The 27,946-nt window shown below is 45.1% G+C and overlaps 1 protein-coding gene across 1 annotated transcript in view; it reads left to right on the top strand.

The window, feature by feature from the left end:
• STAM (signal transducing adaptor molecule) overlaps positions 1–27,946 on the top strand; it is a 181,737-nt gene that overhangs the window by 98,162 nt on the left and 55,629 nt on the right. Inside the window, exon 11 of the mRNA XM_069211542.1 lies at positions 25,230–25,284. Within this exon, the coding sequence (XP_069067643.1) occupies positions 25,230–25,284 (55 nt within the window). The remainder of the gene's footprint in view (positions 1–25,229; positions 25,285–27,946) is intronic.

Below are 27,946 nucleotides of genomic sequence, written 5' to 3'. Positions count from 1 at the left end.
CACAGTCAAAACATTAATGTGCCTTCTAGGCATGATGGCATCATACATTGCCATAGTCCCTCATGCCAGACTTCATATGCGTCCTCTACAGCAATATCTCTTGCCAATGGTCGCAAGCTCAGGGTCATCTTCAGGATCTAGTGTTGGTAAACCGTCCAGCTTACATCTCTCTACTATGGTGGAATTCCACCAACCTACTCAAAGGACTGCCTTTTCAAGACCCGGTTCCCCAAATAGTTCTGACTTCGGATGCCTCCTTCACAGGATGGGGTGCTCATCTCCACAACCTCACAGTGCAGGGATCATGGGACCCCAGTCACCAGCCCATGTACATCAATGTTCTAGAGTTTCAGGCAGTCTTCCAAATTTGCACAGACAAAATGACAGCAATGTATTATTTGCAAAAACAGGGGGGACATGATCCCTCCAGTTGCCTCAGCTGGCACAAGCAATCTGGTAGTGGGCCTATCATCAACACATTCATCTCCTAGCAGAGTATCTCCCAAGAACAGACAACGACTTTGAAGACCTGCTAAGCAGGGCGCATCCACAGTTCCATGAATGGAAACTCCACCCATCAGTCCTTCAGAACTACTTTCAAAAGTGTGGAACACCTCACATAGACTTGTTCACTGCAGCAGAAAATTCAAAATGCCAAAACTTCTCATCCAGGTATCCACACCCTCAGTCCAAAGGCAATGCCCTTTGGATCAACTGGTCAAGGATATTTGCTTACACTTTTCTACCTCTTCCACTCATTACATTTTTAGTGCACAAACTGAAACCAGCATCTCTCAAAATGAAACTTGTAGCCCCCACATGGGCACTCCAACCTTGTTTTACTACCTGATCTCTCCCTAGTACCTCAAGAGAGACTTCCAAGCAGGCCGAATCTTCTCACACAAAATCTCCAACAGATAAGACACCCAGGTCCCAAATTACTCAACCTTGCGATATGGCTCGTGAAGTCATAGAGCTCGGTTATGTTCAGTTACCCTCGGGATGTATAGACATTCTAACAAAGGCACGTTATTAACACCATTAGTACAGGATATTCTTTATTTGCTTCACCTTCAAAAAGCAAACCTTGCTAACACATCAATTTGGTTACCCTAGCTGACATTGCACCCTAATTACAAAACGGACAACATACTTCATTGTTCAAAATACCAGTCATTAAAGTGTTTATGGAAGGAGTTGAAAGGGTAATCCCACCCAGGTTATCCCCAGTACCATCCTGGGATCTTAACATTGTACTCACTAGGCTCATGGACCCTCCATTTGAGGCACTTCATTCTTGTCCAATACAGTTTCTTTCTTACAAAGCAGCTTTTTTAGTTGCCGTTAAATCACTTAGGCGTGTTAGTGAGCTACAGGCCTTAACATTGGTGTTCCCCTTTGTGCCGTCATATCAATTTACAATGGCAGCTCATGTTGACCCCCCTGCCGAGGTACAAGTGGGAGGAGACGATGCAGGATTACCAGGTCGCCTGGAGCACCGCAGTGGCAGGTGCGAAGTCAGTCCACGGGTGCAAAGATGGTGGGTGTGTAGCGCCTGGCATGGGGGTGCAGTTTGCACCCTTGCAGTAGTCACCGTTTCTGAGGCGAAGGGGTGGTGCCGTGGACCCAGTGCAGTGCTGGGAGAATACCTAGTGGGGGCCTTTGTCCTGGCCGCGTGAAGGACCTCCTAAAACATGTAATGGAGCTGTGGCCCCTGGCACCTCAAGGTGCGAGGACTAGTCTGTTCCAGACCACGGGGGCTCAGGCATGCTGGTATGTAGGCTGTCATGCGTGTTCACCCCTCCACCCCCCGGTGCTCTCCAATGGTGTAGCTGACCTAGGGGGAGGTGGGGTATGCCGAGTAATGCCCCGTGACCATGCTGTCCAGTGTAATGTAGGGCTGTGGGGCCACTCACGCGGGTGGTGCCGCAGGGGCTGATGGCATTAGGGCAGGTCCGCTTGTGGAGGCAAGCTGCCAGGCCTCATCGGCGACTCTGTTTGCCACGGCAGGGAAGAGGAAATCGAACCCATGGCTCACCACATTGCCACAGTCCCTACACACCGCTCCAAGGGCCAAGGAGCGCGTAGAGGTGCCGTAGCCCCTCCAAAGGCCCCCTCTGCTCGCCGACATTCCACCTCAGCAGTCAGGTGGGTGTGGGAAGGGAAAAGAGTGTGCCCCCAGTGTACCATCAGCTCTGCCACTGCCCGAGGTGCACACCAGTGAGCGGAGCCTCCTTAGGAAGGCCAGCAAACTTTATGGTTTTAAACTTAGCAATAGAATATATATCTACTTGTTTATTCACTTAAAAAATAAAGTTAGTATAAAATCAAAAAACACTGAAATTTGCTGCAGTCTATCACCCACACAACTGCCATGCAAATCATAACTCGTATAACAATTGAAACTCTGCAAATGTCAATTTCAGTGGGGATCTTACAGCATAGTGCAGAGGTCTTCAAACTTTTTGATGCCGGGACCCCCTCTTCCAAAATTTTAGGTGTAAGGACCCCCTCCTGATTAAAGTTTTTAGAACCTGGTACTCCTCATCATCAATAATAATAAATGCCCCCGTTTCCCACAGCAAATCATTTTTACTGTGAGGAAATAATATTAAACAGTGTTTGGCAAACCAAAGGTTAGTGAGTGTGGGGGCGTGGTTAAGGGTGTGGCTAAAAACAAAAGTCCTCATTTATGAGGAATTGACGTGGGGCAGCGCCGCAATTCTTCTTGCTACACTGCCCCACACCAATACAAAAGGGCAGGAATGGACCGCATTTATGAAATACAGTGCATTTCTGTCCTTTCCCCCTGCTCTGGCGCACAATTGTTACGTAGTGCCAACATAGGCAGGATTGTATTTGTGCAGAAAGGGGGACCTTCCTGCACAAAAACAATCCAGAGAGGCACTGCACCTCTTTCTAAATGTGCGGCAGAATGCAACACACATGAAAAGAGAAAAAAACAAGGAGAAATTAAAACATTTCTCCTCATTATGCCTGCTCTGGGGAGGCCTAAGATTTTGGAACTGCTCCAGTTTACATGATTTTGTAAATCTGGGGCAGCGTTAAAATCCATCTGTGTTGCATGGGAACACCTACCACAACGCCCATGGAATGCCTCCTTGAGGCAAAGTAAAGCAATGCAGCGCCTTGCACTGCTTTGCCTTACCCCATATCTACAAGGCAATTCAAAGCCACTCAGGGTGGCTTTGCGTCACCTCATTGTATGATTGAGAGGCTTGTGCCGCTGGAGCGTAAAAAAAAAAAAAAAATGATGCTCCAGCAGCATAAGCCTCTCATAAATAAACCCAAAATATTCAAAACTTTTTTTTTTTAAGCCTTTCACCGTCAGGCAGCTACATAAAAAGTAACAGCCAGCTTAAATTAAAAATAAATAAAAGAAAGTTGTTACTCATTGGGAAATGCACTGTAGTGCATTATGAAACCTCTATTAATTAATGCACTGCAGAAGTCTGTGTGTAACTATAGAGCGACAGAACTAAATCTTGGTTAGTGCAGTTGAGAATAGTGACTTGTGTATTTTTAGTGCCATGAGGTCACAGCATGTGACAGAAAGCACTGTGAATATATAAGGCATTATTTTATACTTGCATTACACACTGTATAAGATAGGCCACTACAAAAAGGTTTTAGATAAAACTGTGCTTCCAAAATGTAGATTTAAGTAATATCAGAGCATATGCAATACTTTTTTTTTTTTTTTTTTTAAATAGCTGTCCTTTCAACACCTCCAAGTGAAGTAAGCACTGTGGAAATACAATTACAATTAAAAGTGTGCACTTCACAGCGCAGTTGTTAACTCTGCATTACCCTTCTATAAGAATAAATGTTTGTCCTCACAAAACTTTGAGTGATTCGATCATTTAAAGCTGCTCCCAAGCACCCTTTACATTTGCAGATTAGCTCTTAGAGCACATTTGCATTTCATTCAGGAAGCAGACACCCTGGGATGAAGGTCTCCTTAGCTGTCTGTGAGGCTTTCACAACACAGGAGACTTAAATTAAAGTTCAGCTGAGGCATTTTAAGGATCGGCTGGAGGAATGCATGACCCCCATTCCAGGACTCTGCGGCTCCCCTGGGGGTCGCGACCCCCAGATTGAAGACCTCTGGCATAGAGTAATCTTGGCCGCAAATACCTTTAGTTCCTAGATTTGCGAAAATTGCTGATGAGAAGTTGCTGAACCGAGTGACGTCTGAGGTAATGAAACAATGCAAGCCACAAGAACAGGAATCTAAGAGCTGACCTAAATTAGATTTGGCCATAGTAATCAGCAATGAGGAAACTGCCTACCTGAGGAATAGAGACAACTATGCTTCCTAGATAGAGTGAAAAAAAGACAAGATGCTTTGTGTAGGAAAGTACATAGTGCAGATTGGAAAAAAAAGCTTGTGCAACAGATACTTGGGTCAGTTGTGGCAGAGTTTTATGGGAATCCATGAAGATGATTTGTTACTACCTGGTAGAGACAAAATAACGGACTTCTTGGAAAAATTACCTGACTCGACCAGGACACCGTTATGAAATAAGTACATCTCTGGATTCAGCAAAAAATAGTGTCAACTGAATCCTGCCATGCGTCACATTGTGCAGATCACCTTTTTTCACTTGACAATGCTGCAGAACAATTCACAACAAAAGATTTTGAATCTACGTTTCATGGGCTGTCTTCTGTTTGGCCCACGCACACCAATGCAAAGAATAAAAGCAGAGATTCTTAATGGCAGGATCGAAGAAAGCTTTTCAGATCACAGTTTGATCACAGGCGTTACCATCCATACCAGCTACAGAGAGTTCAAACCCATCTTTATTTACCTCTTGGGTGCTGAGGACGTGCTGAAACCGTCCGCATCACCTTTTCTCAGGTACTGAGGATTGCTCCAGCATGACTTGGCACAATAGGTAGGAAATCACCAGAGGGATTTGCTTTTACTCAGTTCAGCTCGGGAGCTGGAAAAGAGCTTTCCCAACAAGGCTGGGTTTTTATTTTTGTATGGTCAATGACGATCTGCGTGCATGGTCACTACCACCAGCATTTGCTTCTTAATTGTAAATAGGGTGGAGGTGACCTGTCCGGGCATTGGGCCTAGCCCTAACCCTCCCTAAACCACCCCCAGCACTCTTTCTCACCCCCATTGTGGGCAGATAGGATGTGTTTTCTTCCAGTCTACCCCCCAGTAAGGGGTAGAAAGCCTACTAGAACCCAAGGGAGGGTGTTTGGAGGAGGGGAGCACCCCTCCTACCTTTCCACCCCTGACAATGGCCTAATGCTCCCCCTCTCACTAAAGTCTTTTTTTACCCCCTCCAATGGGGGTGCAGATTAGAGCTAGTTACCTCCAAGCTGATCCTTGGGGAGGTGAGGTAGAAAGGTGGTTGGAGAGTGTTTACTCACAATCTGCCTCTGAAAAACAGATGTGCCCATTCTGGACTGTGGGCAAGGAGCCGCCCCACCCCTTTTTAGGGTTGAGTCTGTGAGGGCATGCGCTAGCACATTTATCTTGCTTACAAGACGCTTTTGTTAACTAAAAAGAGCTTTGAGCCCATCAAACAATCTGCCCCAATCCAATCAAAAACAATCTGCCCCACTCCAATGTCCCCCCACTCCAATCTAAAGCAATCTGCCGCACTCCAATCCAAAACAGTCTGCCTCATTCCAATCTGCCCCACTTCAATCTGTCCCACTCCAAACCAAAACATTCTACCCCACTGCAACCCCCAACTCAGATCCAAAACAATGTGCCCCACTTTAATCTTCCCCTCTCCAAACTAAGACATTCTGCCCCTCTCAAATCCAAAACAATCTGCCCACTCAGTACAAAACAGTCTGCCCAATTCCAGTGTCCCCTTCCACTCCAATTCAGAGAAATCTGGCCCACTCCAGTCCAAATCAATCTGACCCACTCTAATCCAAAGCAATCTGCCCCATTCCAATCTGCCCCATTCCAATCTGTCCCACACCAGTCCAAAACTACCCCACTCGAATCCCAAAAAGTCTGTCCCACTTCAGTCCAAAACAGTCTGCCCCTCTGCAATCTACCCCTCTTCAATCCAAACCATTCTGCCCCACTCTAAATTTAAACATTCTGCCCCACTCCAATCTAAAACAATCTGCCCCTCTTCAATTAAAAAACAATCTGCCCCTCTCCAATCCGAAACAATCTGCCCCATTCAGTACAAAACAGTCTGCCCAATTCCAATGTCCCCTCCCACTCCAGTCCAGAACAATCTGCCCCCCCCAATCCAAAGCAATCTGACCCATTCCAATCTGTCACACACCAGTCCAAAACTACCCCACTCGAATCCCAAAAAGTCTGCCCCACTTCAGTCCAAAACAGTCTGCCCCTCTGCAATCTACCCTTCTTCAATCGAAACCATTCTGCCCCACTCCAGTCTGCCCCACTCCAAACCAAAACATTCTGCCCTACTCTAAATCAAAACGTTCTGCTCTGCTCCAAACCAAAACATTCTGCCCCACTCCAATCTGAGCCACTACTATCCAAAGCAATCTACCCCACACCAGTCTGCCCCACTTTAATCCAAAACAATCTTCCCACTCCAGTCTGACCCACACTAATTAAAAAAAAAAAAAAAAGAAAATCTGCCGCACTCCAAACCAAAACATTCTGCCCCACACCAGTCTGTCCCACGCTGTCAGAAAGTCACCCTTTTAGCATGTTCACACCAAAGTTTCTGACTGATAGTAACTGGCCCTGTCTGTTCCCTGGGCTTTGCTTAACAGGCCCAATGCTAGTGCTCTAAATAAAAGGTATATGGTTCAATTATAATGTTACAATTCCAATTGGCAATGACCAACCCTAAAAGTCCCTAGTAGGTAATAGGGCAAGGGGATTCAAAGTGCCTATTGGTCCCCAGTGTATAATAGGGCACGGAGGTTTAGAGGCACAGTAGATTTCCTGCACTGCAGGGTACACTGCTGTAGGCCTGTTGTAATTTTTAAAGGCAGCCCTGCTTTGCAGACTACCTTTAAAATGTAAAATGTATGCAAATTTGACTTTTGAATTAAAGGTACTCCTGAAGTGTTAATCTGCCTTATTTGTACATATAATTCACCCACAAGGTCTCCCCTAGATGCCCCAGAGGGTAGGGTGCCTTGTAACTATAAGCAGTGACCTTATAAAATATGTTTTATATGCCCTGGTAAGGGAAAACCGCATCTTTTCATTTCCCCCATTGTAGAAAGTCAGCTCCCTGGGATATAATGGAAATGCGAGTCTTAAACCTATCTATGACTGAGAAAAACATAAAAATGTCATAAGTGGACTCAGATGAATGGTAAAGATAAATGCAACAATTTGCCATTTTTGAACTTATCATAAGTTATACAGAAAATTAGTTACCAGACTTTCTTCTCTGTAAGCCAAATTCCAGCCTTCTGGTGGCCTCTCCTGATTGGTCAGCCTTAACAGGATTTGCCAGGATGCTTTGATTAGGTGATATGTGGCCTGCTCTGAGCAGAGGTTATCCAATAGTGGAGGGAGGCAGATGGTCCAGGCAGGCCAGGAAGGGGGCTGGGTGAAGCAAGGTGAGGCTTCAAAAGAATACCAGTCAAAAAGGAGTGCAACCAATCCTGCCCTCTCACCCTGTAACCCACAGATGGCTTAAGAGAGGAATGTGCAGATGTCCAGGGGATGAGTTGATGGAAATGAGGTACACCGGGGGCGAGGTTGGCTTAGCCCAATCTTGCTCCTCTGGAGAGAAATGATCCATCTTGGAATGCTAAAGTGCAATGCTTTAGGGGACAAGAAGATGCCACACTTTCGAGGAAGTTGTCATACCTCTGGATTGTACTCTGTAGCCCATTGGACAAGAATCCCCAGTGACTGTCCACCAAGATGATTGAATAAAAGTGACTGATCTGCATGGGAATTCATATCTGCTGCCTGAAACCACAAGAAGAAGAACTACCCTGCTCGAACCCAGGTCTGCAACCCAGAGGACTACACACTGAAGTGCTGCTCCTGTTGCACACTGGAACAACAGCGCAAAGGACTTTGCCTTGCTTCAAAAAGGATTAGGGAGTGGTCTCCATGCATTGTGGGAATTATAGTCCCAACGACTCAAGGAGCAACTCAAGAGATTCTGGAACCTTAGATTGAGGTTGTGGATCACTTTCCTGCATCAAGCTTCCATTAAAGTCCCCAGCCTGGAGTGCGTCCAGTGGACTTGCAAGGATTTGGCTAGGTGCATTGTGAGAATTGTAGTCCCAATGACTCAAGGTGCAATTCAGGGATTCTAGAACCTTGGATTGGGGTTGTGGACCACTTTCCTGCATCAAACAACACTTCTGGAAGTAAGTGTATAGTGTGACATTGCAGGCTGCTGGAACTCGACTGTGACCCAGTCCAGTGCAACCTTGCCTCTAAGCGCTGTTGGTTTCTAAACGCTAGTTACTTTTAATTTAAAAAATATATATACATATATTTCTGGTTCCATATATTTGATTTTGTGTCGTTTTGGTGTTATTTTAAAGATACAAATATTTACTGTTTTTATAAATTGTTGTGGGATTTATATTGTGTGTTGTCTTAATTATTTACTGTATTGGTGTATTTAACCCCTTCTCTGCCAGGCCTTTTCCCCCCTCAGGTGCCAGGCCTTTCTTTGGCTATTTGGGGCAGTTCGCGCTTAGACCCTCGTAACATTTTGCCCACATAAGCTACCCACGTCAAATTTCTGACCTTTTTTCCAACATCCTAGAGATTCTAGAGGTACCCAGAGTTTGTGGGTTCCCCTGTAGAAGACCAAGAAATTAGCCCAAAAATAGCAAAAAGGTAGTTTAAAAAAAATGGGGAAAAAAGGGTTGCAGAAGAAGGCTTGTGGCTTGTTCCCTGAAAATGACATCAACAAAGGGTTTGCAGTGCTAGAATAACTATCTTCTCAGCTTTCAGGAACAGGCAGACCTGAATCAGACAACCACATTGTTCAACACAGTTTTGACATTTTACTGGGACATATCCCATTTTTACTATATTTTGTGTTTTTAGCCTCCTTCCTGTTAGTGACAAAAAAATAGGTGTGAAACCAATGCTGGATCCCGGAAAGCTAAACATTTCTGAAAAGTAGACAAAATCCTGAATTCAGCAAGGGGTCATTTGTGTAGATCCTACAGTTTTTTCCTGCAGAAAAAAACAGCTGAAATAAAAAAATAATTGAAATTGAGGTAAAAAAACAGCCATTTTCTGCACGTTTTACTCTAACTTTTTCCTGCGATGTCGGTTTCACTCTTCCGGTTGCAGGGATATATAGGACTTGTAGGTTCATCAAGAATCCTAGGTAACCAGAGACAACAAATGAGCGGCACCTTGCAATGGGTTTTCATTGTATACCGGGTATACAGCAGTTCATTTGTTGAAATATAAAGAGTAAAAAATAAGTATCAAGGAAACCTTTGTATTTCCAAAATGGACACAAGATAATGTGTAGAGAAGCAGTGGTGTTTTGCACATCTATTAATTCCGGGGTGCCCATATTAGCATGTGAATTACAGGGCATTTCACAAATAGACATCTTTTTGACACACACTCTTACATTTGGATGGAAAAAATGTAGAGAAACACAAGGGGCACTTGTTCTTCTATTCTGTGTTCCCCCAAGTCTCCGGATAAAAATGGTACCTCACTTGTGTGGTTAGGCCTAGTGCCCGCACAGGAAACGCAACATGGACACATCACATTTTTACATTGAAATCTGCCGTGATTTTTGCCAAGTGCCTAGCTATGGATTTTGGCCTCTAGCTCAGCCGGTACCTAGGGAAAGCTACCAAAGCTGTGCATTTTTTAAAACTAGACACCTAGGGGAATCCAGGATGAGGTGACTTGTGGGTGTCTCACCAGGTTCTGTTACCCAGAGTTCTTTGCAAACTTCAGAATTTGGCCAAAAAAACACTTTTTCCTTACATTTCGGTGATAGAAAGTTTTGGAATCTGCGAGGAGCCTCACCTTCCAACCAATGTTCCGCCAGGTCTTCCGATAAAAATGGTACCTCACTTGTGTGGGTAGGCCTAGTTCCCGCAAAAGGAAATGCCCCCAAACACTAGGTGGACACATCAAAATTATCAAATACAAAACTACCTGTTTTTGTCCGGGGAGTACCTGCGTTTTTGGTCCTGGGCTCAGAAGCCATATAGGAAAACCTACCAAACCCAAACATTTCTCAAAACTAGACACCCGAGGGAGTCCAGGGAGGTGTAACTTGCGTGGATTCCCCCAGTGTTTTCTTACCCAGAATCCTCAGCAAACCTCACATTTAGCTAAAAAAAAACAAATTTTTCCCACATTTCTGTGTGGGATCACAACACCAGGACAAATTTCCTACCGCCCAACTTTCCCCTCAGTCTCCCAGTAAAAGTGATACATCACTTGTGTAAGTGGGCCAAGTGTCTGTGACAGGGAAGAGCCAAAAACATGTAAAAACTGAGGGGAAGCAAAGCTGTGTCCAAAAGGGCAGTTTGAAGACAAAAAGAAAAAAAAACATTTTTAGACTGACAAGTGGGGCAGAATTTTTATCGGTATAGATGCAACAATTCTGGGTGGGAGGAATTTTGTAGAATCCTGCAGATTCCAGAAGGTTCCATCACAAAAATTTGGGGAAAATGTGTGAATTCCAGAAAAGGTGGAGGTTTGCATGGCATTGTGTGTAAGAAAATGGTGCAGGGTGCATGTAAAGCACACCACCCTGGACTCGCCCAGATGTTTAGTTTTCAGATGTGTCTAAGTCTTGCAGATTTTTCTACGTGGCAGCGTCCCAACGTCCCTTCAGTTGGGGTGGGGGAACAACCATGCCCATACTGGTTGGTAGCTACCACCCCACTATTTGTTTTCTTTTTTTTTTAATTTTTTTTGTATTCCCTGTCATCTAGTAAGCTTTCTGCCCTCCCCAACCCCCCCCCCTTTCCTGGAAGTGGATCCGGGGTAATTGCCCCATCTGCCCACCTGGTGGGCAGAACAACTTTGGTCCCATTTATTTGAGGTGGGAGTATGGTCATACCCCCACCCTCTTTTTTGAGAAGAAAAAGAAAAAAAAAACTTCTCTGGTCTCTGGTGGCCCTCCTTGGGGGCAGATGGGCCTTCCAAGGCAGATATGGCCAACAGTGCCCCATGGGGAGCGACCCTTGCCCGAGGGGCTGACCCCCAAACAAAACACACCAATCCCTGGTGCCCAAGTGGTTTCTGACCCCCCGGGGGCAAATCGGCCAAATAGAAATAGGCCGAGCTGCCCCAAAGCAGAAATGGGCTATAATAAATTTGACCCCCCCCAGCCCCAAGGGGAATGACCCTTGCCTGAGGGGTCACTCCGCTTGCGTGAAATTGGCGCTAAAAAAAAATCCATTGTGCCTAGTGGTTTCTGTCCCTGTTGGGGGCAAATCGGCCTAATTAAAATAGGCCTCCAACCTGCCTCATTCCAATCCCAAACAGTCTGCCCCACTCCAGTCTGCCACATGCCAATCCAAAACAACCTTCCCCTCTCCAGTTTAAAACAATCTGCCCCACTCTGAACAGAAACAATGTGCCCCACTCCTATCTACCGAACTCCAACCCCCAACAGTCTGCCCCACTCCAATCTGCCACACGTCAATCCAAAACAGTCTGCCCCACTCCAGTCCAAAACAATCTTCCCCACTCCAGTCCAAAACAATCTGCCCCATTCCAATCCAAAACAACCTGGCCCACTCCTATCCTAAAAAATTTTCCCCGTTCAATCAGCCACACGCCAATACCAAACAATCTGCCTCACTCCATTCTAAAACATTCTGCCCCGCTCCAATCCAAAACAATCTGCCCGCTCCAGTCCAAAACAATCTGCACCACTCCAATCCCAAACAATCTGCAGCAGTCCAATCTGCCACATGCCATTAAAAAATATTCTGCCCTACTCCAATCTAAAAGAATTTGCCCCACTCCGATCCAAAACAATCTGCCCTACTCCAATATAAAACAATCTGCCTTATTCCAGTCCAAAACAATCTGCCCCACTTCAATCTAAAGCAACCTGCCCCATTCCCATTTGCCCTACTCAGCCTCTCACTCCAGTCCAAAACAGTCTGCCCAACTCCAAACCAAAATAATCTGCCCCACTTCAATCCAAAACAGTGTGCCCCACTTAAATCTGCTGCATTTCAATCCCACCAATCTGCTCTGCTCCAGTCCAAAACAATCTGCACCACTCCAATCCCAAACAATCTACAGCAGTCCAATCTGCCACATGCCAATACAAAACATTCCGCCCTATTTATTTATTTATTTAATGCGTTTTTATATAGCGCGGACTTTACCCGAAGGTGTCCGAGCGCTTCACAATAGGCAAAGTAAAGATACAAGAGGCGAAAAATTACAAGTGAGCCTGTTACAAAAACAAGCGTTACATTACAAGAGGCAATCGTGATAATTGTGCACGTATCAAGAGCAAAAGATAAACGAGGTAGCAAACGATACGTTATGAGAGATAAAAGTGACGTGTGCAGGTTACAAGAGTAAATAAAGTACGAATAGAGGTAAAAAAAGTTGCAATCAATGGTAGACACTCAAAGTACTAAAACAATAGTTACGTTACATGAGGCAGTGGTGGCCGTTGTGCATGTATCAAAAGCAAACAAGATATAAGAGGTAGCAAATGATACGTTGAAAAGGAAAGGTGCAGTGTGCATGTTACAAACGAGTACAAGATACAGGTAGAGGTAAAATACTGCACTAAATGGCAGACACTCAAAACACAAAAACACCCTGGGAAGGCACTTCTATAGGCATGGAGAACAGAATATCCTATGATGGAAGGACTTCCTTCTGAAAACAGAGGGCTTGAATTAACTTTGTAAGTGTCTTTGAAGGAGGAGAGCTTTGAGGTCAGTTTTGAAGGCCTGGGAAGAGGTGGTGGTCCGAAGCTGAGGCGGAAGTGAGTTCCAGATTCTCACCGCGTTGCCTGAAAAGGATTGGGCCATCAATCTTTCCTTCTTGAAAATGGGAGGTTCAAGCAATAACTTTTCTGCATTACGTGATGGTCTGGAGCCCCCAGAGAGTTTCAGTTTATTCACCGGGTAGCGAGGGGAGGAGGAGTGCAAGGCTTTGTGGGTGATACATGCAGTTTTGTAGATAGATCTTGCCTCTATGGGAAGCCAACGGAGGGTGGATAAAATGGGTGTGATGTGGTCGCTTCTTTTGGCCCCATATATGAAACGAGCTGCTGAATGGAGAATAGACTTCAGGGGGGAAAGGTGGGATTTGGGAAGGCCAGTAAGAAGAGAGTTGCAGTAGTCCAATCTGGAGAGAACCAGCGCTTGGACCAGGGTTTTAAGGTCGTACTCCGGGAAGAAGCGACGAATCCCCCAAAGAAGGCGCAGTTGGTGTCGAGCAGACTTTGCAATGGAGTTAATGTGGGAGAGTAGATTAAGTTTTTTGTCGAGAATGACACCAAGGGATTTTGCGCTCTCGACAATGATGGGCTTATTGTTCATTAGATTGATCTGATCCATCCATGTTTGCACTGGGGGATGAGAAAGGGAGGAGGAAAGGAGGAGGAATTCTGTTTTGGAGGGATTCAGGATCAGTTGATGAGTTACCATCCAGTTTTGAATGGAGTCGAGGGTAGAGCTAAGGAAGGAGAGATCGTGATTGGAGGCCACCTTAAGGTAAATCTGAGTGTCATCCGCATATAGATGATAGTGGATCCCGGATTTACTCAGCACATTTCCCAACGGTTCTAAATAGAGATTGAACAGTGTGGGTGCAAGTATGGAGCCTTGAGGAACACCTTGACTGACTGCTACAGGAGCTGAAAGACTGTTCGCTATTTTGATCATTTGGGATCTATCAGAGAGGAAGGAGGCAAACCATTTGAGCACAGTGCCCTCCATGCCCATTCTCTGTTGAAGAGTGTTAAGGAGAGTGTTGTGATTGACAGTGTCAAAGGCTGCAGAAAGGTCAAGAAGAATTAGAAGACAAGACTCCCCTGAATCGAGTATCCGCAGCGCGTCATCAATCACTAGCAGCAGGGCTGTTTCAGTGCTGCGGTTTTGAATGAAGCCAGACTGGAAATTGTCAAGAAGATCATTTTCCTTGATATGGCGAGAGAGTTGTTTCGCTACACATTTTTCTGTGATTTTCGCAAGAAAGGGTAGGTTAGTGATGGGACGGTAGTTGTTGAGGTCGTTCGCATCAGCAGTGGGTTTTTTTAGCAGAGGGGTGACCTGCCCAGTTTTGAAGGACACAGGAAGGGAGCCTTGACTGAGGGAGAGGTTGACCAGAGTGGTCCAGTAGGAAAGAGAATTAGTATAGAAGTCAATGGCAATGGCACTAGGGATGGGGTCAAGAGAATGGTTAGAGGGCTTTGTATCGAGGATGCATTTAAGGAGAGCATCGTCAGAGATGGGGTCAAAGTTTTGCCAAATGGTTAAGGATTTGCACTCCTCTGTGGGGGTAGGATGAATGACCTGATCTACAAGTGATTTTACCTTTTCGTCAAAGAATATAGCGAATTCCGCTGCTTTCTTTGTGGAATCTTCCAATTTGGAGGTTGGGGGAGAGCTGTTAGGGTTCTTGATGAGGTCGAATAGTTTTTTGGGTCTATTTTTGGCTGAGTCAAGGAGGGATTTGTAATGCGACGCTTTTCCAAGGAAGATGAGATTGTGGTACTTGGATCTTGCTGAACGAAGCGTGGCCAAATTTTCAGTGGAGGGTGCTTGTCTCCATTGTTTCTCAAGGGCTCTTATGAACTTCCTTTCTTCATAGAGGGATTTGTTGAACCAAGGTGCTGAGGGAGTGGGCCTTTTCTTTTTGCTTTGGAGAGGAGCGACATTATTGATTTCGACTGCAAGGACTGTGAGGCATTGGGAGGTGAGTTCGTTGACATCTAGGTCCGGGTCTAGCCTTGGAAGTGATAGCAAGGCAGAATTACAGAGGGTACTGAGGTCAATATTTTTAGTGTCACGGAACCAGGAAGTAGCCCTCTTAGGCTGGCCCAGAGTTATAGAGTGTGATAGGTGAAGAGAGAATGGGATGAGGAGGTGGTCCGACCAGTCTACATGAATAGGGGTAGTGATAGTCAGCAAGCCTGCTTTAGAAATGACAAGGTCTAGGATTGAGCCTTTAGAGTGTGTTGTTTCTGTGCAGTGTTGGATAAGATCGTTTGCAGAGAGGAAGGTGGCCAGCAAATTTGCATTTGTGTCTTGAGGCGAGCCCCAGTGGACATTGAAGTCACCCATGAAGATCTGATTGTCACTTTGCGTGAATTGGTCGCTGATGCAGTCCGTGAGTTCCTCCATAAACGAAGGGCTGCTACCAGGCGGGTGGTAAATAGCATGGAATCTGAGAGGTGAGCGGTGGTGCAATTGAAGCTCAAGTGATAGGCATTCAAAAGTGTGGCAGGAGCTGTTAGGAAGAGCCTTAAGTTGATGGGAGTTTCTAAAGATGACCGCAACACCTCCCCCCACTTTGTCAATTCTGTCATTTCTAAGTATAGAATAGCCTGTGGGTACAAGGAGATCAAACATAGAGTGAGAGGTATCGTTGAACCAGGTCTCTGTGAGGAAGATCATGTCAATATTGTGCTGGTTGATGGTATCGGAGATTTCAAGTTTGTGTTTTATTGCAGATCTGCAGTTGTGGAGCAGACAGCGCAGCTCTGACGCAACTGTTTTGGTGACGGGGGCACTTGGGCTATGAGGGGTGATAGGGATATTGTGCTTATATGAGGGCGCTCGGGAGGATTGTTTAGATTCCAATCTAAAACAATTTGCCGCACTCCGATCTAAGACAATCTGCCCTACTCCAGTCTAAAACAATCTGTCCCAATCTGATCTAAAAAAAAAATAAAAAAATCCGTCCGCTCCAAACCAAAACAATCTGCTGCACTCCAATCTGTCCCACTCCAATCCAAAACCAATCTGTCCCATTTATATCTGCCCCACTCCAGTTCCAAACAGTCTGCCCCTCTTCAATCCAAAACAATCTGCTCCACACCACTCCAATCTTCCCCCAATCCAAACAATCTGCCCCCCTCCAGTTCACCCCAGTTCAATCGCCCCCCTCCAAATCACCCCAGTCCAATCGCCCCAAATCAAATTCAATCCACATCGTCCCAGTCCATTCCTCCCCACCCCAATCCACCCATTCCAGTGTAATCCACCACAATCCGCCCCGCTCCAATCCAAATCAATCCGCACCACTCTAGTCCACCTCACTCCAATCCAACAAAAACCTGCCCCATCCAATCCAAAACAATCTTCCCCAGTCCAATCTGCCACACCCCATGCTAATCTACAACAATCTGCCCCACTCCAATATAAAACAATCTGTCCCACTCCAATATAAAACATTCTGCCCCACTCCATCTCAAACAATCCTCCCCAGTCCACTCTGCCAGATGCCAATACAAAACAGTCTACCCCACTCCAGTCCAAAACAATCTGCCCCATTCCAATCCAAAACAACCTGGCCCACTGCAATCCTAAGCAATTTTCCCCGTTCAATCTGCCACACACCAATACCAAACAATCTGCCTCACTCCATTCTAAAACATTCTGCCCCACTCCAGTCTAAAACATTCTGCCCCGCTCCAATCCAAAACAATTTGCCCTACTCCAGTCCAAAAGAACCTGCCCCACTCCAGTCTGCCCCACTCCACCCACCCCAATCCATTGTAACTCTCCACTCTACGACACTCTACTTCAAGAAATCCACTCTACAACAGTACTCACACACTTTACTCTGACACTGTACGCCAATAACATTTAGCCTTGCTCAACAGCAGCCACACTGGTGTACAACGTGGCAAAAACACATTGCCAAGCCAATAGCTCTTGTTTAGGTGACACCTGATGGCTCTGCCAATGCTTGTTTGATGTTTAAGCCTATTTGTTCTCTGATGTTGAGTGTCCTTTGTGTCCCCTGGGGCCAGATTTTGGGTAAAATCTTGCAAAACACCCCAGGGGGGCCAAATGATTGATGCACCTGTTCTGGGATGGAAGCATAGCAAAATGTCTGAGTGAGTCGCCCCCACCCCTTTTTTGTTTTTTATTTCTGGGGCTATTTTTCCCTCGTGGCTAATGGCCTTTCTTTCCTGTGGGGGCCAGTTTTTTTGGTAAACATCATCAATCCAACCCAGGGGGCAGAAAGACTGATGCACCTGTGATGGGGTGGAAGCAAGCCGTGATGCCTGGGTGTGGGCGGCGTCTCACCCAGGTATCGCGTCATGCTACTATGCCAGAATAGGTAAGCCCTGGGGGGTTGGATTGAGGGTGTTTACCCAAAATCTACGTCCTGGGGGTCATGATAGCCACTAGACAGAAGGAAAAATAGGTCCAAAAAAAATAGAAAAAAAGTGGTGGGGCAGCTAACCTGGCATCAAGACAGTGCTCTTACCCCAAAACTGGCATTAGTCTTTCTGATTCCCCACACCCCCACGCTGGACTTCCTATGACAATTGTGGAATTTTTTTAAAAATTTCTTTTTAATACTTTTGGAAGTTTTTTTCATACTGGTACCACTAGGGCTAGGTCCCAGTATCGTCATACTTCTAGGCAGAAATGGTGCACTTTTTGGGCTCAGCTGTCACTTGGGGGGACGTACCATACCCAGGCATTTTGACTCCTCCTGCAGCAGGTCAAGATAGTGTGCCTTGTGTGAATCCGAAGACATGTTTTTATCCACAATGCTGTGCAACTCTAACTTTGACTAAAACCATACATCTTCCTTGCATTTTTGTTACATACTCTTCCAAAAACCAGAGGGATCCTCAAAATTCCTACCACGCTGGGTTCCCCCACTTGTGTGCCTGGGCCTTGCGCCCTTGATGCCGAAGGCCCCAGCATGCAATGTGGAGAAATCAGCAATGGGGTAGCTCTGGTGTTTGGGCCCAGGGTCTGTGGCCACCCATGGAAGCCTACCATTAGGTAATCAAAGGTGGTGTGCCTTCCATGGATCCCACAACATTTTATTACCCAAAGTGCTGTGCCAATCTCAAACTTCTGGAAAATTGCACTTTTCTTCTCTGTGGGACTCCTATGGCCTTGGTTTGATGTTTTCCTGTCACAGGAACTAGGCCCAGCCACACAAGTGGGGTAGCATTTTCATCTGAACAAATTGGGGAACTCTGAGGGATACGAATTGTGTGTATTCATGGTAATTCCGGAAGTTTATTTCACCAAAATGAAAGGAAAATGAAAAATCTAAGGTAAAATTTGAGGTGTGCATGGCATTGTGAGTGAGAAAACTTTGGAGGAATCTCCACGAGGCACGCACACCACTCTGGACTCCTTGGTAGTTTTTCTGGTGGCCTCTGAGCCACCAGAGAAACTCAAAAACCATAGCTACTCCCACTGCCAAATCTGGTCATTTTTTTTTTTTTTTACAGGAAATGTTGATGTCTTCACACTGTGTTTCGGGCCCTTTCGTGTCGCAGGCACTAGACTACCCCCAAAAGTGAAGTACCGCTTTTATCAGGAGATATGGGGTAATGCTGTGTGGTAGGAAATATGTGGCTCTTCACAGATTCCAAAAATTTCAATCACAGAAATATGAGAAAAATTTGATTCTTTAGTAAAAGTTTGAGGGTTGCAAGAGCTTCTGGGTAAGAAAACTTGACGTGAGCCACGTTTTTCTTTTGATAGAGTAAAAGTAAATTTTTTACTTACACACTACTCATTACTATGCAACAGTTTACAAATATAAACAATCTGATGGAATTACTTTTGGATGGCATTGCTTAATCATTCTTGTCTCTCCCAAAGGAAGGTATAAACCAACAACCTACATGGAGGAACATTCATTTGTAGTCTAATGCAATATTTGACTGTAACTTGGGATTCAGAGCACCTGATACTGGCAATAAAGTACATCTACTTTGATCACTAGTGGCTGTTGGACTCCTTACTCGAATAAGCATCAACAAGGAACATGTCTAAGCAGGCTGGAGTGGTTAGCGTTGCTAGAATTACTTTCAGCATGACCTGCGCAGTAGATGTGAGCCAAGGTTCATCATAATCCACATTACGTTATTCAATATAAAATGATCCACAGTTGACAGTACATCACTTGGTTGTTATTCATGATGTAAAACCACCTTTCACCCCTAGAGAGTGGCTTTTCATGTGACTCTACACATGTCACACCATTGGCCACAACATTGAGGCCATACATTTTAAAAACACCTTTAGCATAACATTGTACCATTTGAACCATAGTCCCTTAAGGACTTCATTACTGTAAAAACTTGCGATTACAGCCTTTCACCCCTAGAGGGTGTTCATTATTATTAAAATCCTGTTGTCATCATCATTCAGGCCACAAGGACTGCAGCTATAATCTTCACCCCTAGAGAGCACAGTTCCATCACCCTGAGACAAAAGTTCCAGCTGGGACTTGCTCAGAAGCACATTGAGGCACTAGAGGGGTTATTGTTTTCAAGTCCAATCCAACATAGGGTGGGAACACAAAACTTCCTGTTGGGTGCAGTGAGAAAGGGTGGCCTAGGGCGTAACTCAGATCCCCTAGGGCCCCCAGAGACCAGAGTTGCACCAATGTATACTGAACTGAAAAGAATGATGCAGTTCGTTACAAAGACATAGTCATACATCTTATGAGGCATCCAGGGACGTCCTCTTTCTCTGACTCAGCTCAGAGTTAGGGCCATTTACTGCTCTGTCCAGCTTGCTGAGCAGGGCCTTGCATCAATCAGCCAGCTGTCATTCCTTTCCAGGAGCAGGCTGGAGAGGCACTGGAAGGAATATTTGGGAGGAGTGGCTGAGACTTTCAGAGAATTTGTGGCAACTAACTCCTGGACAATGTCATTTTCAGCTGTCCGAGAAGACTGTGCAGGAAGGAGGGGACAGGGGCAAGGAAGTGATGTGGCACACCTGGACCGGTCAAATGTGAAGGATACTGGACACTTCTGCCCCCCACTTAAAAAAAAATCCTTCACAGGAAAGAGCTTAACTGCTGGACGCTGGGACTGCAGACGGGCGTCATGGGCAACTGGATGGAAGAACCCCCTGACTGCCTCCTGGGGCAGGGACTCTGCCCCTGAAGACTTCAGGCCCAGCGAGGCGCATGCCAGGGCCAGGCAAGCTGGGCCCCTTACGCCTCCGAGGACCATGTCGGGGGAAAGACTGGGCTGGCACAAGGAGAGCGCACTGCCCGGAAGAAAAGGCACCTAGAGGAAAGACTGGGACATGGAGTCAGTGAGACTGGCTCCCTACCATTTGGGAACCTTCTGGGCCAGGAAGCCTAATGAAAGTGCTCCTGGTGGCAAGGGCTCACCGCCAGGAGCGAAATGACACCAAGATTGTGAAAAACGGCCCAGGGGGGCTGGAGATATCAGGAGAAGTTCTGTGACCTCTGACCTAATTCAGAGCGAGCTGCGAAGCGCAGGGGCCTCCGCCGCTGCTCTGGTCGATGCCGCTAAGGTGGGCAAGGGCCCAGGGACTGCCCCAAAAAAGAAGTAAAGCTGCCACCATTGCAACCCCCGTGAAGAGTAGCTGAGGGTCCCCGGACCCCATCCCATGGCCCATAAAGAGAAGGATAAGACTAGGAGTGCCATCGCGCTCCCCGAGGAAAATGCAGGAAGGGAGCCCTGGCTCCATCCTTGGGCCCCGCCAAGAGGAACAGTGTGGGGACACCGTTGCGTCCCCACGAAGATGGCCACTGGCTTGGTGAGAGCTGGTGGCTGAAGACCAAGTGGGGGAGGGCCTTCGCACTCCTCGTGAAGATCGTTCCGGGCCCCACCAGGAAAAGAAAGTCAGGGGTGCGACTGTGCCCCTGTGAAAAATCGCCATGGAGGGTGCTGTCTGTGCGGGGAGTCTGCTGGAGCGGCAGGGGATGGGCTTCCTGAGCCACTCCCCAACGAGAAGTCAGCATGACGGGGTGTCCGGGTGGGATTGAACACAACCCACCCATGAGGGCAGCTGGGGACGGGCTCTCCGCACTGTCCTCCACTGAACTCCCCTGCCCCCCTCCCAAAAAAAACCCAGAAAACTCAGCGCAAGGCTGCAGAAAAATTAAGAAAAACCAAGGAAACTCGAAGCGGTTCTTCCCGGCACAGCAGTAGAGCCACTCATTCAATATGCATATGCCCCACAAGGTCTTTCTGAGCTGTGTGCTCAGGTCGTGGTGGCCCCAGGAAGATGGGGGTCACCACCAACCAAGTGCCCATTGCCAGGGGGAGCTGCAGGAATAGCGTAGCGTCCCCTCAACACAACGTTAGTGTCCCCACCATAGGTTAGGTGGGACCAAGGAATCATAACCCCCCAAGGGTTCCAACCCAATGTAAAGCATGAGCATTGGGGGAACTTTTGTCCTTTGCTTGTGGGACTACACTCTCTAGGGGTGTAGGATGGTATTACACCTAGTTAATCAAGAGTAACTCAGAAGTGATCTAAGGGTAATCCCAATCTTTAACTTATTCCAACATGTCTCTATATGTTCCTTGTTGATGCCAATTTGAGTAATGAGACTGACAGCCACCTCATAGCAAAGTGATGTACTTTATTGCCAGATTTAGCTGCTCTCATTCCAAATTAAATACCAATATGGCATTGGGATACCAGGAAATGTTTTGCCATGTAGGTTGTTGGAATATATTTCCCCTTTGGGGGAGACCAGAATGATTAAACAATGTCATCCAAGAGTAATTCATCAATTTGTATATATTTGTAAATTGTTGCTTAGTATTGAGTAGTGAGTCTGTAATAAATGTACTTCTACTTTATCGAAAGAAAGAGCACGGACTGGACAATCATTTTTTGAGTGTCATGCTTGTCTGTTCGTGGATGGGGATTACTACCCCACACCACCTTCCTTGAGTAAGCCTTGGACTACTCTACAATGCTACCCTATGGGAGTTGAGCGCCACAAAGGGGTGTTTGGTTTCCAGTGGTGGTCGTGTGCGGACCCATTGCTTGTGCAGACCCCACAACTAATCACCCATCTTACAACAGTGATTATCATGTGATTTTTGAAAAATGTATTATACTTAATTCTACATGGAGGGACTCTAAGGGTTATTATCGTTTGTCTCTAGCAGTTTTTTTTTTACCTGACAATGCCATATTTGAGATGCTTATTTGGGAACAGTACAAATTTTCTTTGCTCATCTGTTTAGTTTTTTTCTGTGTGGTAGGGTTGACATTATAGTTTTTATGGAGTGATGTGTGAGTATGAATGGTATGTATATTTTGATGAGAGGTTTACAATTTTTTATGCATTAGGGAGGGGAGTTTCTTTTTTTTCTTCTAAAAGTTATTGAATTATTGTATTACACTATTTTAGTGACTGTTAGTATCATATGTTATATATAATACACTAAGGAATGTTCATATCAGTTGTTTAGTTATATCAGTCTACATATAAAAACTTTGTATGAAATAATGGATTTTGGATTCTATTTTTAGGACATTTGTTTTGGAGGTGGGGGTTTCCTTTCTTAGTTGGTTTGAACCTGTCCCCTTCCAGTATTCACTAGTTTTGCAGTGCCTTTAGTGGTTTGTTCCTACCCAGACACCCTCCCCCCCCCCCCGCCCCACACAAGGTGAGTGCTTTGTTGGATAGGTGGCGCAAGGAGCCCACCCCTGGCCACTCCTGCATGGCCAGCACCTTCCCATGGTGCCGCTGGCTGCTGGATGTGAGTCTGCCTGCTCCAATGTAGCTCAACGCTCTACCTCACCGGACCAGCCAAATGTCACCCAGCTTCTCCAGGCCATATCTCGGGCCCCGGATGGCTGTTTTTGACGATCTTCAGCTGATTTTGTTCCTGGTGACAAGCCCTTGCCACCAGGAGCACTCCCTTTAGGCCTTCTGGCCTGGAAGGTTCCCCAATTGGGAGGGAGCCAGTCCCACTGACTCACTGCCCCAACCTTTCATCTGGGTGCCTTCTTTTCTTCTGGGCAGCGCGCTCTCCTTGCTCCAGGGCCCAGTCTTTTCCCCCAACTGGTCCTCTGGTTTGCAAGAGGACCAGCTTACTGGTCCTGCAGTGTGATAAACTGGGTCTGGGGTCATTCAGAGGCAGAGTCCTTACCCCAGTGGGCAGTCAGAGGGTTCTTCTTTCTAGTTGTCGATGACGCCCGTCTTCAGTCCCAGTGTTCTGCAGAGAAGCACAGGCAAGAGAGAGAGCCTGCCGCTGTGCAAGACCTTTTAAGTGAGGGAGGAAGTGTCCAGTAAGGCTCTGCCTCTGACCTATCCTGAGGTGCCACAGCACTGCTCCGCCCCTATCCCTACCTTCCTGCACAGTCTTCTGGGATAGCTCCGAGATGAAGTCACCGAGGAGTTAGCTGCCACATGTGCTCTGAGAGACTCTGCTCCTCCTCCCTGACATTTCTGTCAGGGCCTCTCTTAGAAATTCCTCCAAGGACCCCATCCTCGCCTGGGGCAGGCCTGGTTACTGGCACAGAGTGACAGCTGGCTAATAGATGCAAGTCCATGCTCCTGCAGCTGGATAGAGATGTAATTGGCCTTAATCCTGGGCAGATTCGGAGAAAGATGTCATTCCTGGATGACACATAAGCTGTACAAATATGCTTTTGCAACCTACTGCATTATTCCTTCATTACAGGTTGTAGTGGACATTGATGCAACTCTGCAAAAGGGAGATGGAGTTGCGCACTAGGCTAGCCTTCCCCATTGTCATATGATGGAGTGTCACTACAATCAAGACAGTAAAGCATACTGACTATCCCTCATGTGTACACCTATCTCATAAGGCCTACTCCAGGCCACCACCCACTCCGCATGGTAACCTTCTGCGACATTCTACCTAAGCACAGTTCTTGGGCTGTGCGTTCCAGGATTTTTCATGGTGCAGCCCTCACAAGGGTTCACGTGTGTGCACACGTAATCATGTGTAACTAGCCCTGGGCCTCCTACCCTTGCTGCTTCACAGCAACTTTTTCTCAAAAAGTCGACATGGGTGGTAAACATGACCAGTCCGTTTTACCATGAGTTTGCTGTGGATGAGTCCCAAACTGTGAGGCGCTCTCACAGTAAAAGGTCCAAAACCAGGTGATTTAAAAGCAAAAAGTCAGGGCGGACCATATAGTCAGAACTGTCCTCTCACGGCACTGTTTTCCTGTTTCTCCCAAAAAGACCAAAATGTAGCTATATTGTGCGTGCTTTCTCAGTTTCCCTCCAGGGCATTCCACAAACCCTGGGTACCTTTAGACTACCCAGAATGTTGGAAAACAGGGACGCAAATTTGGCATGGATACCTTATTTGCAAAAAAGGGCTTAGCATTCTAGGAGGAAAAGGCCTAGCAACGAAAGGTTTTAGGTTTGCAACTACAATCACTTGATACTAACCAGATATACCTCGCTATTACTCCCCTTAACATAGCTGTTTTGTATAAAACTGATTTCAGGTACTGTGAAAAGCGTAAAGCCAAGCAAAGTTTCAGACACAATGATTTGCAAAACCGCAAGATTCAATTATTTTTTTTCAGTAGCTAGGATTCTAAATTGGTCGCAGCAAAACATTGAGACATCACTGTGGATATAAAATGTATTTAAAAAAAATGTATACGGCAAACATATTAGAAAGTGTTAAGCATTTAACACACCCAACACCTTGTTCAATCGCTAATAGCTCTAAAATTACTGATCAGTAAATTATGAAAAGCATGCTTTTTGGGTAACGCCTTACTTTAATGCTGCTTTTGGTGTAAATCCATTCAACGGTTTTTGCTGTGAGCTACATTTCCTCCTGGGGATAAAATGGGAAAGCATCTTCTATGGACGCTTCCACCCCTCTCTTTACTCCCCTGCACGGAACTACACAAAAAGTGGCAGGCCTGACCTTCTTTGTATATGCTAAGCAAGTGCCATATTTGGTGGCAATCTGTTTCATAAGGACCAAAGATATAGACAAAAGTGCAGCTAAACATAACACAGTAGCTACTTGCACAGGGTAATGTGTATATATGCATGCATAGATGCATATATTTGTATTTGTGTAGATAGATACTTTTGTATTGTTACAGGACAAATTGTGCTCTTTATGACTTCAGTGAATATTCCTAATACCGGCACAGCAGAGCTAGGATGAAAAAAGTAAGTAACTTTCCTCATAGTTGATGTTGATTCTCCACTTATTCATTGGCTGAAGGTGAATGAAATACTCTTGCATTCTGAAAACATTATTGTTTTGTTTTGAGTGAATAATTTACCTTTTACATTAATCTTCATATTAAGATGTTTATTTTGATTGTCTGCTCAGCTGCTTGCAACCACATGGGACCACTCATCGATGAGAAGCTGCAAGACATTGACAGGTACCCTCTTTAGTGTTTTCATTTTGGCATCTGTGCATGCTGTGACAAAGGCATTGTGATATTCAGAAAGTTGAGTTAGTAGCAGACATTAGGCTCGTGTCCTTTGAAAACTCCTGGCAATCTTAATTAAATGTCCCAGCTTCAACACATTTCTTGACCAAATACTTGATAACATGTTACCCATTGTCTTCTAAGTTTGCACATCCTTTCTGAGATTCTGAGAATTAAGCTTAAAGTCCTGTGCTTAACTCTAAAGCGTTGTAGTGCAAATGTAATCGCTTTAGCTGCACTGTATGCTGTCTCTAGGGTCTATAGAAGGGGAAATGTCAAATTTTACATATATTTATTTTTGTAAGACTAGAAGGTATGGCTTGTGTGGTCCCAGTTGCAAGCTCTGCAGATTCACCAGCCTATGTTTAAGCTACTGAGAACCACCACTACTTTTGCAAACACATTGTGATTTGGCAATATCCACTGTGGTCTGCTAATGTCACTAGGCCTCCTGAGGACAGGAAGTTCATGGTTCCTAGACAATGTTTTGATGGCAATTGTGTATTGAAATGCACCAAACCTAAATTATTTTTAAATGTGTATTCAGCTTGTTCCTTAATATTCTTCAAATCAGTCCAGAGAAAACATTTTGGAAGAGCTAGCACTGCACTGAAATATAGGATTCAGTAGAGATGCCTATGGTTCTGGGTTTCGCATAAGCATGGAACTTAACATGACTGAGTCCATAGGCCGTCCTCTCGCTGGCACAGATAAAAAGATCTGGTTTGCTCCCACCACCGCTTTGTGCGCTGAACTAAGGACAAGGACAGCCATTACCATCCCTAACGGTATAAATGTAATTCAATTGAGAAATTCAACTGAAAATATGAAGTCATCGTTGGAAACAATTTTAAATTGTATTCCTATATTAATGAAACCTGGGCACCCAGAAAGGGTACAGTTTAGTTAATCTACGAAAGCAAACATAAGGCAGGCAGCGAAGACAGGCATTAGTGCTTCAAGTTCTGTTGTAGATGTGCCTTCAGGGAGCACAGTGAAAATTTAAACAAAGCATGCTGAAAAAATTAACTCTATTATCACCGTGTTGAAATCACAGCTGTTACTCATTCTTGAACGAGCTACTCCTAAAGAAACTGTACAAAAGCGATACTAAATTTGCACAGGTGACTTAATTGTTAAACATTAGGCTGTGATCAAAGCAGCAGCAAACTCATGGAGTATATGTTAAATAATTTGCACATTAGTGTGTTCTTTTACTAATTACCTTGTCACCCTGAAACACAAGATCATAACACTTTCTACCATGCTTGGAAGGCAGCTGGGTCTGTCATCCATGGCAAAGAACAAAGACATCGGACATTCATGCTGTAAGTACTCACTGTGATAGCAACAAGATGGCATCCACTAATGTGTGCTGAGGTTCCCAAAACCCGAAATACAGTAGTAAAGTAATCAAAAATATGCGCCCTACTGTGAACAGGGAAGCCCGCCATGCTGTAACATAGCAAAAGGGATATAGGAATAGCTTGCAAGATGACTTTGCTGCGCCCTTCAGGTGAAGTCAGCAATGGTCATGGCAACCATTTTAACTTATTTTCAGATTTCTCACTTGTTATATGGGTCAGTGTATAATTGTTAATTACTTTGCCAGCATGTAGCAAAATATAAAATTTTAAAACCATTAGTAACTAGATGTCACAGTGCATGGCCTAGAAATGCAATAGTTCATTCCTTTACAATGATGATTGTTGTGTGAAAAGCCATTGAACAATGTGTACAAAGCACCGTCATAAGACAATTGGGTTTGGCCCGAACCCACTATCTGAAGATTACAATTTTTGCACTAGCGACTAGGCAACAGTGACTCTAAAACCGGTAAGTATGCATTCAAAGCATTATTGAAAATAATATCTGCTACATTAATAATCCTCTTTTAAACAATAAACAGGCAGTATCTACTGGGGGTTTGGGATTAGCTTCACTGCAATATGGCAGCAAGAACACTGACCCGCAGCGTCCAGAGAATGACTCCCTGATGTCACCAACTGTGTAGATATGTGTCGGTGGGGATCCTGTTCTTCATCAGGTAGCTATAGTTAGTTTCATATTAGGCCATGAGCCTGGACCCCAGATTTAGGCCATTGGTAGCACTCGGTGGGATGGGTACTAACATGATTTTTTTGCAAGGTATGGATGCCTAGAGATGGAAAATATGTGATAGCAAGTCATCGTTCTTTGCCTTTTGTCTGATATTATTGGATTAGCAACAAAAGCCGAAAAAAAATAGGTTTTCATGTTTTTTATAAATAGCATACAAATTCTTCATAAAAAGTGGAAAAATAGATCTAATTCCACCAGATTGGTTAAATTCAATATAATTTAAAAATAATTATGATTATTAATTGTAATAATAACACAATACTCCGTAAAATAACAGCAGTAACACTTCATTGTACTCCTATATGGATGTAGATTATGTGCATAATTTTCACTCACAATTTCAAGTAATATTAGTTGTCACGTCTTACATTGGCAATGTATGTCATAAGCGAACAAAAACAAAATGTTATCTTTCAAATTCGTCATCATCTTCTGAATAGATATCTTCATTCTCTGCATCTGTTTGATTTTCACAGGCAGGAAGTCTGCA

Source organism: Pleurodeles waltl, chromosome 10, assembly GCF_031143425.1.
Source record: "Pleurodeles waltl isolate 20211129_DDA chromosome 10, aPleWal1.hap1.20221129, whole genome shotgun sequence".
NCBI classification, from domain to species: domain Eukaryota; kingdom Metazoa; phylum Chordata; class Amphibia; order Caudata; family Salamandridae; genus Pleurodeles; species Pleurodeles waltl.
The sequence above is the reverse complement of the archived record's forward strand: the minus strand, read 5'-3'. Positions and strand labels throughout refer to the sequence as shown.